Source organism: Canis lupus, chromosome 10 (genome assembly GCF_003254725.2).
Source record: "Canis lupus dingo isolate Sandy chromosome 10, ASM325472v2, whole genome shotgun sequence".
Classification (NCBI taxonomy): domain Eukaryota; kingdom Metazoa; phylum Chordata; class Mammalia; order Carnivora; family Canidae; genus Canis; species Canis lupus.
Genome location: NC_064252.1, coordinates 12,444,016 through 12,458,143, shown reverse-complemented (window position 1 = coordinate 12,458,143; position 14,128 = coordinate 12,444,016). Strand labels below are relative to the sequence as shown.

At 32.5% G+C, this 14,128-nt stretch overlaps 1 protein-coding gene across 6 annotated transcripts in view; it reads right to left on the bottom strand.

Annotated features, from left to right (window-relative positions):
* The window catches only part of CNOT2 (CCR4-NOT transcription complex subunit 2), a 116,276-nt gene that overhangs the window by 2,419 nt on the left and 99,729 nt on the right, over positions 1 to 14,128 (bottom strand). For 5 of the 6 annotated variants that reach the window (XM_025476603.3, XM_025476607.3, XM_025476602.3 and 2 more), the window contains 7 exons: positions 13,593 to 13,717; positions 12,547 to 12,667; positions 12,299 to 12,455; positions 9,691 to 9,752; positions 9,552 to 9,601; positions 7,569 to 7,669; positions 5,601 to 5,745 (listed from right to left, as the gene is read on the bottom strand). In XM_025476603.3, coding sequence (XP_025332388.3) covers positions 5,601 to 5,745; positions 7,569 to 7,669; positions 9,552 to 9,601; positions 9,691 to 9,752; positions 12,299 to 12,455; positions 12,547 to 12,667; positions 13,593 to 13,717 — 761 coding nt within the window. Of the gene's footprint in view, positions 1 to 4,840; positions 4,895 to 5,600; positions 5,746 to 7,568; positions 7,670 to 9,551; positions 9,602 to 9,690; positions 9,753 to 12,298; positions 12,456 to 12,546; positions 12,668 to 13,592; positions 13,718 to 14,128 lie in introns of all 6 variants that reach the window. The other variant, XM_035721737.2, reaches the window with a different exon arrangement.

Here is a 14,128-nt window from a genome sequence, read left to right as displayed (position 1 = left end):
AAGATCTAAAACCAAGTCTTTAAAATTTAAGAATATTACAACTGAAAACCTAGTTAAGAGGTGCCCAAACTAGAGACACAGCTAATTTTATTCTAATCTTTCCGATGACTCTGTAAAATAAGTATCAATATCTTCATTTTGCACCTGAAGAAGTGAGGCTCCTAGGTAACCTGCTCAAATCATTCCGTAAATGGAAGATCAAGGATTAGGATGATCCTGACCTTTGTGGCACCAAAGCCCATGACTTTCTGGTGTTAACACATTATTTTTAATAGTTCTAGTGCAAGATCCAAATAAATTTACTTCATTACATCCCTTATGCAGAAATGTTCAAAAAATTTAGTTCTGACAAATGTTCTTAAATAAGGGACACTATAATGACCTTAATCTAAAAAGGTTTACTTTATAGGACAGAGTTAACTAAGGCACATGGGTTACGTGCTCATCATTAAAACTAACAAACTCTAGAATCACCATCACCCAGCTAATGCACTGTGTAGGCACCACTCTCTCTCTTCCTACCCCTAAGTTTTAAAAACAATTTATTGTCTGGCTTAAGAATATCAAAATGAAAAAAAAAAAAAGTATCAAAATGAGTGAAGAAAATATTGTTATATATTACTCTTTAGAAATTAAAATTGGCAATTTAGAAATCAAATATGTGTAGTTGCAGGGGGGAAATGTCTATTTGTAACTGTAACAAATCATAGGCCCCACTAGGTTACATAAATCCTGTTCAGTTATCCTGTCTGTATTATACATTGGTGAACTACACAGTATTATAGGAATTTAAACTAGAGTAATTTGACCAATGCACATATTTTTCACCCCTAGGAAGGTCAGTTTAAACCTAGGGAGCATAATAAATGTCTTAGTATAATTTAAAAGCTCATATATCACATTCAGAAATTAAGTTAAATTTTGTCTTCCTTTTTTTTTTCATCTTTGTTTTGGTTTTCTATGTGTTTTTATTCTTTTTAAAATATATGAATCTTAACAGTATATACTGGTATCTCTTTGTTCTCTAGCTTTTTGATTATTGGTAACACCTCTTGTACACTTTCGTTATATGTACACACACAACCTCTGTATCATCAGTAGGGACAAAAAGAGGTTTTGTAGACCATTACATACTGCCTAGAATAGTGCCATGCCCCTAGCAAGTGTGTAATTAATGGCTGATGAATTAATAAACACAAGCTTTTATCATTTGTTTTAGGAACAAAATATTACAGTTTAATGATTTAAAAAGGTGAAAAAGAGCTTTAGATACTTCTTTAAAACCACTCTTAAATCTGAGTTTTTCTATTAATCATATTAGGCTACACATTTTCAAAAGGTCACTATACGCAGAACTGAAATACATGTACTGGATTCAGATGATCAAATGAAATTTTTACAAAAACATTAATGTCATCACTGACTGAATGACAGAGAAATATACACTGGAGGAATATTTTCTCAAATTCTCAAAAATGCTGGCTTTCTCTTTAAGATTAATCCTCCAGGGATCCCTGGGTGGCGCAGTGGTTTAGCGCCTGCCTTTGGCCCAGGGCGCGATCCTGGAGACCCGGGATCGAATCCCACGTCAGGCTCCCGGTGCATGGAGCCTGCTTCTCCCTCTGCCTGTGTCTCTGCCTCTCTCTCTCTCTCTCTCTGTGACTATCATAAATAAATAAAAATTAAAAAAAAAAAAAAAGATTAATCCTCCAAATTTTAGGAAGTTGCCAACTATCTTATACTTACTAGAAATAATTTTTACTGCTTTGAAGAAAAGTACATATTATTGATTAAAGTATAAACACTAATGTGTATCTAATGGGGAAAAAAAATCACATTTCCATCCACCTGTGATATTATAAAAAATTCTGCTGAGTGAAGTAAGTCAGTCGGAGAAGGACAAACATTATATGTTCTCATTCATTTGGGGAATATAAATAATATTGAAAGGGAATATAAGGGAAGGGAGAAAAAATGTGTGGGAAATATCAGAAAGGGAGACAGAACGTAAAGACTGCTAACTCTGGGAAACGAACTAGGGGTGGTAGAAGGGGAGGAGGGCGGGGGGTGGGAGTGAATGGGTGACGGGCACTGGGGGTTATTCTGTATGTTAGTAAATTGAACACCAATAAAAAATAAATTAAAAAAAAATTCTAAGCATTAATAGAAATCCTATTCACTGCTGGATCCACAAGGTAAAGTCAGGCTGAAAGAATTCTTCAATTTTTAAGTCTTTAGTATGAGAAAGTTACTGATCATAGAGTAGCTTCCATCACCTGAAGATTCTGTGGATGAAATTATTTTAAAAATTCTACACTTAATTAAGAATACATGTACAACCTGAATGACCACTATTTTTAAATTAATGAGATACTGAGTAATTCTAGTTAAATTACATAGAGTAGACCACATAGCCTGCTGACAAGACTAAAAGGGAAGAATAAACAATGTCAAAACTTTTATGTACACATTACTGACATAAAAAGCACTTTAAATGAGGGCAGCCTGGGTGGCTCAGTGGTTTAGTGTGGCCTTCGGCCCAGAGCCTGCTTCTCCCTCTGCCTGTGTCTCCGCCTCTCTGTCTCTCATGAATAAATAAAATCTTAAAAAAAAAAAAAAAAAAAAACCACTATAAATGAATAATAGGGTAGATCCTAATTTTTAGGGGTAAAAAATACTTCCAATTTAAATCATTGAATTTCTAACAATTCTTAAATTCTCTGAAAATATTAAGTATTTGCAATACAGAAAAAACTCCTATAAGACACTGTGAAATGGAGACCTAATTACATTCTAGATCAGGTCAATACTTTTCAAAGACAAAATGATAACATCAAGCTATTACTTATAATACTAATTCAGACTGCACACTTCTTACAGTAAGTTGAAGTTACTTAATAATTCATGTTCTTTACCTGTGAGTAGTAAACCACACCCACTTTACAGGTAGAAACTCTGAGGTTAACTTGGGATATGGCCTTTTAAGGGATTATCTGTAGTTTGATAAACTCTGTTAATACATTATAAATTGAACTTAACTCCTAAACAATTTCTGAGAAAACACTGAAAACATCTTTAAAACAAACAAAAAAACCAGAAGCCATTGGGAAAAGTTTATTCTGTGAATACAACTTAAAAGTTTTAAGTTCATGAATCTGTATTTTAATATAACAAAGAAGTGAGCTCCGTATAATACTTAAACCAATAATCTTGTATGCTTTCATTGTTAGGAAATTATTTTGATGAAAAGTGTCAGTACCAGTGGCCAGCAATTACTTCAAGAGAGATTTCTTAAAGAAACAGTTTTATGGTATTTCTCAAATTTTATTTTCCAACTTCAGAGCTAAAAATTATAAAGGTAAAAGGTTAAGAAGACAAAAGTTCAACTGTACAGATCATCAGATAAATCTGGGTAAAATTACTTTATATACGCACACTACATATTTACACACATGTGCGCATACACACATGCTTTTCTTTAAAATGACATTTACTTGACTGGGGAATTCTTTTTGATGGAAAAGTAAAACAGGCCTATTAATGTTTAAGTTGCTTCTGAATATTTAATTTTGTGGGAAAACTTTTTTTCACATAGGAAGATCTGTCATATATATTGAACTAAAAGTTAACTAAAGTGATACATCAATCTACTCCAAACATCCATTCATTTTTGCATATAGAAGTATGGAATAACTTAAAGTGATATTGATCAAAAAGCTTCACAGAGAATGGAGAAAACGTCAGTTATTTACTAACGGACTCTTTTCCCCTCCAAAGATACATTTTTCTTTCCTGTATACTCAAATGACTGAGAAGTTCTCCAAGTATGGCTCTAAAGACGAGCTAAATCATTGGCATCACTTAGGAACTTGTAAGAAATGGAAATCCTCAGGTCCCATCATAGACTTATTAAATCATAAACAATAGAGGTATGACTCAGCAACCTATTTTTTTAATAAAGCTGACAGGTAATTCTGATGGAAGCTAAAGTTTGAGAACCACTGACCTGACCTAACAACAGTTATAATTTTTCCATCTTTGAAGAGTAATTAGCTGTAATAACAACAATAAAAACAGCAACAAACTACCACAACTACTCCCATGTATAAAATACCCGATATGTACAAAGCACTGTGCTCAGTGTGTGTGCACACGTGCAAATGTGTGTGTGGGTGTATAAAATCTCATTTAATCTTCATGACAATCTAGAAGCAAATATGATTTCAATTGAAAAGAGAAGGAAACAGGCATGGAAAAGAAACTTGCATATGGTCAAAACATAAACAGCCAAAACAGGAGTTAAATTCAAATCTATGATACAAGTTATTGCTTTCTACTACACTATACATCTTAACAGGTAACACACAATGTGTCTTGTGCTATTTGTAATGGAAGTAATTATTTCTACTTAAAAGGTGAGATCGTGGATCTACCTTTTGAAATCAAGATATGTGTATTAATTGTTAAAATAACTTGAATACAGTATTGTGGTATATGGACTTGGTTTCAGATGGACAGACATTTACCATTGACACCCAAAAATAGTAATAAAAAAAGATTTAACCTTTTGTATGTGCCTGGTCTGGTGTTTTTAGTTGGGCTCATGTTTTTCTATCTTTTTTCAAGTTTTCCATGAAATCTTGTGATATAAAACATCTTTGCGATAAAGATCTGGTAACCATTTCAGACTGTCTTGTTAAAAATTTTCCCATATTAATTTATTGAAGTTAATTCAAAAGATAAAAAAAAGAAGCCCAAGCCGACAGCTAAAGAATCATCCAATGAACTACGAAGAAATAGTTTTCTTCTATTTAAATTTATTGAGAACAAATAAAACTACCTCTTTAGTTTTTAATCCTAAGGATCCTCAATGGAAAAGGCATTCAGAGAAATCCTGGAGTAATGAAATGACAACACTTGTTACATTCTCTACTAGGTAGACTAAATGTATACATAAAATACTACATACAAATGTGAAATCTGTTACGACACTGATGAAAATTTCGCAGATGGGTCTTTGTTAGGTGTTTTTGTAAGGAAAAGTTGCAAACCAAAACATAAACAGCAACTTTTCCACAGCCCGCCTCCCTCCAATATTCAGCTTAGTAGTCATAGGAACAATCATGGTTACTACTTAGAATTTTCTTTCTTTATATCACTTGCAAATAAAAAGCATTTTTCTTGCAATGAGGCAAGTATTATAAAAAGCCTATTTATTATGTTTATATACCAGTTTTAGAAAAATCTCCTACTTGCTTAAAATAATATAAGAATACATGACGGGGATGGCAAGAGGGTGATCTTTATTTTACAACTGAACTGACATAAAAATATTTCAAATGTTACCAAAGCTTGTGAAAAATTACAGAATTTCTTACCAAGTTCAATCATTTTCCTAACTATGGGTGAATTGAGTTGTTTCCGTATACTCTCCTAGAGTTTAAATCAAGCCAAGGAAGTGAAGACAAAAAACTTATTAGCAGGTATCTGGCACATTATTGGGATGGATGTATTAGTAAATATAAACAGATAAAAGAGGATACTTCTTTTTAAAATCTAGATTTACACATTTACACATTTGCACATGGAAAAAAATATACCTTAGCTACTTTCCTCCAGTTAAGACAGTCAAAGAAGTAATATGTTCCCCTCTCATACGTATTGGTTTTCATTGTCGGCTCCATGCCTGGTGCCCTGGTAATCCATACTCGTTCTTCTTTGTGGTATCTCCAATCACGGTTAAAACTTCAATTTTTAAGAGAAAAAGACAATTAATTTTTCCTGTGGCTCACACCAAACATTTTCTACATTTTAAAAAAATTTTCTCAGAAAATAATTATACATAAAACATAAATATAGGTGCTTTTTACCCTGACTTTTATTGTTATTAAATACAATTCTAGTGAAATACAGGAAAATACTTTCTTAATTTGTCCAGAAATCACACTTGTTACTTAATACATACATCTTCATTTAACTGAAGAGACTTTTTTATGCAAACATAACGAGATATTAAAAGCTCTATAAGCAATGTGATAAAAACCTAGGCAGACCAAATAAAGATACATTGTGTTCCAGAAATTTCACTCCTTTCTCATTCTTAACATTCAATAGAAATTGAGATAATCTATTAAAACAAACAAAAACACCAACTATTTCTATTATTTTATAAGAACAAAATCAGTCTTTTTATCTATTTAAATTCATATAATTTTGTAACTATGTTGAAAATACAATATCCATTTTAAAAATTCTTAATGAATGTATTACTTTTAAGTTTTATTCAAATCTCATTGATCCTAAATTCTCAAAAGCCAAAGGATATCCATTAGAATTCATGCAAGAATCAACGAGGATTTATATCACTTGTAAATTGGGGAAATAACATCCAAAGGAAGTAAATGCACCAGAAAAAACATCTCTGGGAGCACAAACCTCCATGTAAACAAATACCTTCCTACTAACACAGTGAGGTAATTTTTAGGCATAAATAAGATATGAGACAGAACTGCCGGTATGGGATCGATGAATGACTAAATGAATTTATTTACTTATAAATAAATTAAAAAGAACAGGTAACAATTGCTATGTTACAAAAAAATGTAAGGGAAAACATGGGAGAAAACAAATTCTCAATAGAGAAATAAAAAACAGCTTATCATCAACACAGTGAATTTTACATAAAAGCATCTGATCCAAGTCCATCTATAGAAATGTTATTAGGAATATCATAAAATACTTAAATCTATAAAAAGTAGGTCTCTCATTCATAACATCATAAGTTTTCTTTTTGTAAGCTCTATGTCCACCCTGGGGCTTGCACTCATGACTCCAAGATCAAGAGTCACATGCTCTACCGACTAAGCTAGTCAGGTGCCCCATAACATCATAAATTTTTAAGAACAATTTACTTTACTATAAGCATGATTAATAAAATAGTCTATGGCAACAAAATATATTACCAATGGGACAAATGAGCAATGACAAAAATTTATTCTTAGAGCATCAGGTAAAAGCAGAAATGCTCAGGAATAAAACATATCCAATGGACCAACTTCTTAATGCTAATATTTAAGTTGGCCAAAAGGCTTCTGATAAGGGATGTGGACTTCATCAACACTTAAAAATACATAAGATGTATGCAGTGCCTTGCCCATATAATACTCTAAATAGATGTTCAATAAATGATGAAATTCACCATCATTAACATGTAATTCCACAAGAAGATGAGCCACAGTTATGAACCATATCTTATACTTAACATATTTATAAAAATTAGACTCACCAAATTCATGAGTCAATTCTGTCTTCTTACAAATTTAGGATTATTAAATCTGAAGTAATTCTTTTTATGTATACAGTGACCATTAACCATAATAGTATCAACTTTCAATCTAAATTAACTTTATTTTTCTGTTGTAAAAACAAACAACAAACTATTCCTTGATGGAAATATTTCTGCTTTAAGAATGAAAGATAAAAACTATCACCATCATTTAAAAGAAAAGCTTTCAGAATAAACAAGATCCACTGTAATACAAAAGTGTTTAAAAATACTTTGAACATACAGCTCTACTGCAGCTAAAAGTTGTAATACGTCTCCTCCATTCATGTAATAGAGATAGAAGAGCAGGTCTTCTCCATATCGGCCAAGTTTTATTGCAGCCAGCTGGAAAAGAGAAATCAATTATTCTGAAGTGTAAAATAAGTTTGACAATCCCAACACATTGCTACCACTGAAGTACAAGTAAAAAGATAAACAGAAACTCTTTTCTTTGTAGCAGGTAACTGTCATTACATGATTCTGCAGGTAGTTATGCTTTTAAGGAAGGGTTTTATCATTTAAATAACTGAGGTCATTTAACAATTATTTCTGGTACATCTATTTTATGTACTAATAGGATAAAAAGGTATATAAAAACTTCCAACCAAGACCAAATGTTGGTTTACTCGAGGTCTTACTAACACCCAACATGGTAGTAATAGTGGAACCAGTGCTCAGAGATGCAGGACTTATATTCAAGTTCCGGTTCCATTACTTACAAATATGACCATGTCCAAGTTATTTAAGGTCTCTGAACTTCCATATAAAATGCAGAAATGAGACCTGTAAGGTTGCTAAGAACGTAAATGAAATTGATAACATCTGTAGAGGAATGTACCTTACCTGATACATAGAAAACTTGTAAGAAATGTTATTGAATTTATAGCTGACAGGGATTCACAAACCAGTTGGTTATGTATTTTAGCAAATCAGAGACGGTAAGTACAAAAATCATAAAGAGCTAGCTCTTTATTTTGTTTAAATGGATGACTACAAGATGACTGCCTTACGTCCTTCCAAAAAGCAGAATCATTAACTGCCAACCAAACTACAGCACATTGAGTTTAACAGTCTTGAAGTCTTGTATTAGGATAAACCTTCATTTAAAAGCTCACCAAAATGAAAACACTTTTTTCTCTTTGCCTGATTCTGTATCTAAATGTTTATTTAACCATTTTACAATCTCAGAATATACTTTTTCTCTCCAGTCATATGATCCCCTTTTAAGCAGCAGTTCTGAGGGTGACAAATTCTCCTAAATCGGTTTTTCTTAAATTGCCCTAAGTAAGAAAAGGTTCTGGGACCTTCAGGTAATTGGAGCAAAAAAGCCCTACGGGGGAGATGGCAGAAAAATCACACAGTCCACAAAAGAAAAAATTAGTTCTATCTCATACTTCTTGTCTTCCATCTACTCAAGTATTAAAAGACATTGAGAAATAGCTCTTTACTTGCCTGTCCACAAAATCAACAACCATTTGACCACACAACTGGATGGTACAGACACAGAACACCATCACTTTAATATATATTTTATATGTAAAATACATTTCAGATTTATTCATAAACATATAATACATATTGTTACACATATTAATATACATATGTATAACATGTAATTTTAAATAAATTCTATCCTTCCACAAGGCCAAAATCTAGCGATACAATTTCTAACAGAAATGAACACTGAGTTCTTCCCTATAAACAAAAGTATTTAACATTTTCTTTTATAGAGTAAAAAATTTTTTAAATTGCAATTTGATAATAGTTACTTTAGAACTAGAATTTTAGGTAAGAAGCCAAATGTCATAGTTTTTAAATATATAGATCTCTTGAAAACGCTGTAATATTTGTAAAAAAAATTATTTTATTGATAAGGGTATGAAAGAAAATATCAGAAGGAAATTTACCAAATTTTCCAAAACTGTTTATTCCCATCAACCATGGTTATACCATTATTAATAATAACTCTAAGAAATATTTTACCAGTCCTACCATTGTTTTGTTTTTAAACCGTGTTTTTTAAATATAAACCAGGATCTTATCAAAATATTTAAGATAAACAAAAATAGAAATAAAATTGTTTTATACAATTGAATGGACACATGAAAGCCACCCCTGAGACCACTGCTAATTATTCCAAAAAATTTTATGCCATCTGAACTGAAAAACAGTGCCTGAAAAATAGATACATTCATGCTGACTGAGGAGAATAATAAACTACACTCACCTTATCCCTAATGTGAATGTTCGTTAAGTACTCTGATGGAACATGGAAGTCTGGATAATAAAATGAAAAAAGCCTTATTAACTGATTCTCAGTTAAAAACATATTTTTAAAAGGTCTGAACACAAAGAAATTTTCCTACCTATGTCTTGAGGTCGACAAGGTGAAGATGCCCAGGGTGATGCAAATTTGGGGTAGAGATTTCTGAATAAGAGAGAAAACAAAACAAAACAAAACAAAACAAAACAAAACCAAAACTCAAGTCTGAGTATAGAGAAAAAAAATTCCTATTTTTATTTCAGGAAATCAGGAAAAACAATGACTTTAGAAGTAAAATGAGCATCTTTTTCTAATTTCTTTTCACGTGTCTACTATGACTTACACAGGAAAAATGAAGCAAGGTTAACTAGGTGTATATATACACATATATTGTATATATCCTGTTATAAACTATATATATAAATGTATATATATTTACATATATATTTAACTTCAATGCAGAATGCTTTAAGTTCATTAATAACATGGCCCTAAGTAAAATTACTTTCCCATTTATATGGCCAGGAAAAAAAAGTCAGTAATTATTAAAAGCAAAAGTTCAAATTCACCAAATATTTACTAAGTGCCTATTATATGCCTGACACTGTTCTAGGTGCTTGGGATGCATCAGTGAACAAAACGAAGGTAACTGACAACATGTACCTTATTTTCTGATTGAAGATGATAGGTAAGAGAGAGGTAGATGAAATAATTTGCATAATAAATAACATTCTATGTTGGTGGAGGGGCAGGGACAGGAGATTAGCTGCATTAAATAAGGTAGTCAGGTTAGGTCTCATTTAGAAGATGAGATCTGAACAAAGATTTGAAAGATATGAGGGAGTTAGCCATACTAATTATCTGGCAAAAGACTATTGTAGGCAGGGGCAACTGTTAAGTAAGGCAGAGACAGGACGGACATGTCTGAAGTATAGCAGGAAGGCCAGAAGCTGGAACACAGTGAACTGAACAAAGGGAGAAGCTGTTGAGGTGGGGGTAGGAGATCATGCCTGTAGAGATGAACAGGCCCATAAAGATTTTAGGTTTTTTATCATAATGAAACCACAAACCCTCACTGAGCATTGAGCAGAGGATCAACCTATTCAAAAAGGACTGTCCTGACTCATAAATAAAGAAGAGACTGTGAGGGACACAGAGAGAACCAGGCACATCTGGTGATTGGCTAATGGAGTAACCCAGACAAGAGAGGACAGCAATTCAAACCAGCGTGGCAACCGTTAAAAGCAGTGAGACGTATGGAGCAATGCATTCACTATGTCAACCTGCTGACAGGTCAAGGAGGATAAGTTTCTACAAGTGACTACTGAATTTAATAACATTAAAACAGAGAAATTTTAGTGAAGTGGTGAGGCAAAATCCAACTGAAATGGATTTAACAGAGAATGGGAGAAGACAAATGGGAGATTCAAAGATGGCTTTTTTGTAGAGTTTTGCTCTTCAAGAAATAAGAATAAAGAAATAAGGGCAGTAACTCACAGAAGAAGTTAGATAAAGAGAAGGCATTCTTAACATAAAGGAAGTAATAGCACCATTTGTGTGTTGATGGAAATGATCCAACAAAAATATAAAAAACTGTTTGAGCCGTGCCCTTGAGTTTTCAAGAGACGTTTTATGTAGAAAGCATGGATCAACTATAAAGACAAGCTAAGGTGGGTGCAGATAGTGGTAGACAGATGTGGTGGCAGGACTAAGTTGACATTCTCTTCTGATTATTTTCATCCTTCTTAGTCAAGTAGAAATAAAAATGCAAGGTCTTAATTCTACACCTGAAACTAATATTACACTGTTATCTAACTGGAATTTAAATAAAAACTTTGGGGGTAGGAGGGAAAAAAAAGCAAGGTCTTCATTTGAGAGTAAGGAGGGGTGGTGGTGGAATTAGATGTTTGAAGAGATTCAGTGTGAGAGTTGCATAGGAGAACAAAAGAATGCCAGTACGAGTGGCGGAATTAAGGGCCACTTTTGAGGTTCCTGGCCATGAATGTAAAGTGAGACCAGGCAGTGAAGCTGGGTTTTTTTTTCTGTAGCCATGCTCAGTAGCCGAGGTAAAAAATGGAAGTCAGAGTATAACTTCGGTTGTAGTTTCTGCCATGCAATCATGACAAAGAGCAAGAGAGGGGCAAAGTAGCCAAGGGTATATATAACTAAGCAATTATGAGTGACCACAGAATTTAACTGGGTACAAAGGAAGTGAGTTCTGAGGGAAAGAGAAGGTTGTTGAGGAATAGTGAAAAGGCAGAAGAATCAAGGGACTGAAGATCCCAAGGAGTCAAATGATTATAGGAGCCAGAACAAGAGAAGGATGGAAAACAGGAAGTGGCAAGGGAGCATAGACAAAATTACAGTGAAACTGAAGTTACTGATTATGGCAAAGTCAAATGATGACTAAATCGGTGAGTAGCTAAGATATGGTGGAGGGTAAGATTTTTGGAGGTAAGAAACTCAAGGAGTTATGATTTCAGGATTTTGGAAGGATCATACATATATATGAAACTGCCAAAAAGAAATGATATTGTCAAGTGATAGTGATCCAGAAGCTAACGTGAGAGGGAATGACCGAAAGAGTCAAAATATAACAGCAATAATGAGTGACTGCAGGTGATACAATCTGACCACATGAAATTAAAAACTAGAAATCTGCAAGTAATTATTATATACAAATGTGGAAGAAAAGGGAAAAAGAAACTTACTCAGGAGAGTTCAGATTGAGGCCTAATGTTGTTAAGTCACTTCCTAACGCAAGATGTACCATTCCTGGGTCCGTCTCTGCTGCCCTGATAAACGTTAACAGGCCAATCATTCCAAATTGGTCCGTCACCATCCCTTGAGGAATGTTAGTAACCCGACCTGGATAAAAAGAGCACAGGAATTTTATCTTTAAGGAAAAAGCAAAGAAATGAATTCTATAATATCTTTGACATATTTTATAGAGTCCCACCATCAGGTAACACCTGGATCCCTTTTTTCTGCTGGTTATTATTTTGTGTTGTTGAACTTTTATCTCCAGGAAATTTGGGTCCATCTGTACTTGAAGTTGTCTTGCCAGATGTATTCAAATTCTAATATGAAAAAAATTAAATGTGACATTAAAATTTGTTAAGTGTAAAAAATTTCAAGTTCACATTAGTTACCTTTCTATTCATTCTTTATATTTAAATTGGTAGTAAATTATTACCTGTTTTTCAAGTTCTACATGAAATTTTATGTTTCCACAACTGTCCCATCGTTTATGAATAAATCCTGTATTTAAAATTTTTGAGTATTTAAAGGACAAGAAATATATGGAAAATATTCTTATTTATCTCTGATCTTCAGTCACAGAAAAAAAATCTCAGAACTTTCTGGCTCAAGTTTCACTCTTCAGTACTTTAATTTAGAAGAGAAAATAATATAGCATGTTGCCTATAATATCACCATAAAAACCTCCAGGATAAGTCAGAATATATAAACTTTTTAAATTCATATTTAATTCTTACCCAATAATCTTCTTTATCAATTATTTTAATATATACAAACTCCCATCACACAAAAAAAGCTATTTTCAGTGAAATGTGGAAGAAATAAACACATTTGTTAAGTCAGAAAGAAGAAGCTGAGTTGGCTGAATCAACACAGGAATAAAAATGTGTATAAAGATTCTTCAAGGAGAAAACTTACTCAAGAAAAACACAGCTCCTTAGAAGGCTATAATATCAAACTTCATGGGATCCAGCTGACAGGGACTACAATAAAAGTCTAAATTAACTCTGAGAAGTTCAACAGAAATTTGCAAACCTATATGAAATAGGAAAAAAATAGGCTATCTTCTAAGTTATAAAGGTTTTCCACATTCTTCAGAAGTTAGATTATTACAGATATTCAAGATAAACAATTTTGTAATAGTATTTAGTAAGTCCTTAATATGGTCTATAAAACTGTTAATACAAGAGAAATCTGAAGGGAAAAAAACTACATCACTCACATATGTAATTCTCAGTTACTTACAGATTTACTGTCATCATTACTTGATGTTGGATCTTTATAGCTGGAACCAGGTAATGCTGGAAAATCTTCATTGTGTATTGAGAAGTCCTGGGATTGCTCATTTGCTGGTTTTGTTACCATTCCAACTATGTAATGAAAATAATCCAGAGAATTGCAATTCATATTTATGATATTTTGCTACAAATTATAAAAGCTTAACTTTCCTTATGATAATGTACCAAAAGGATTTTTTTTATATTACACTATAAAAGCACACTTCAAAAAATTAGTATTCAGGACAACAATGAAGAACTAAACTTTTATATACTGATTAATAACTCAATATACAAAATAATACAAGGGAAGTAAGTGGTAATCCTAGAATTCTAAATCTAATGTCATATAGAGATGCTTAAAAACATAATTTGATATTGGTAATAGTTATTAAAATTTTTTTAAAGCTTGATTTAAATATTTGACTAGCTATTATAAACACCAGTTAATTGTCAAATACAAATGAACAAATAAATTTTAAAAGAACATGTCAGTATTCTACT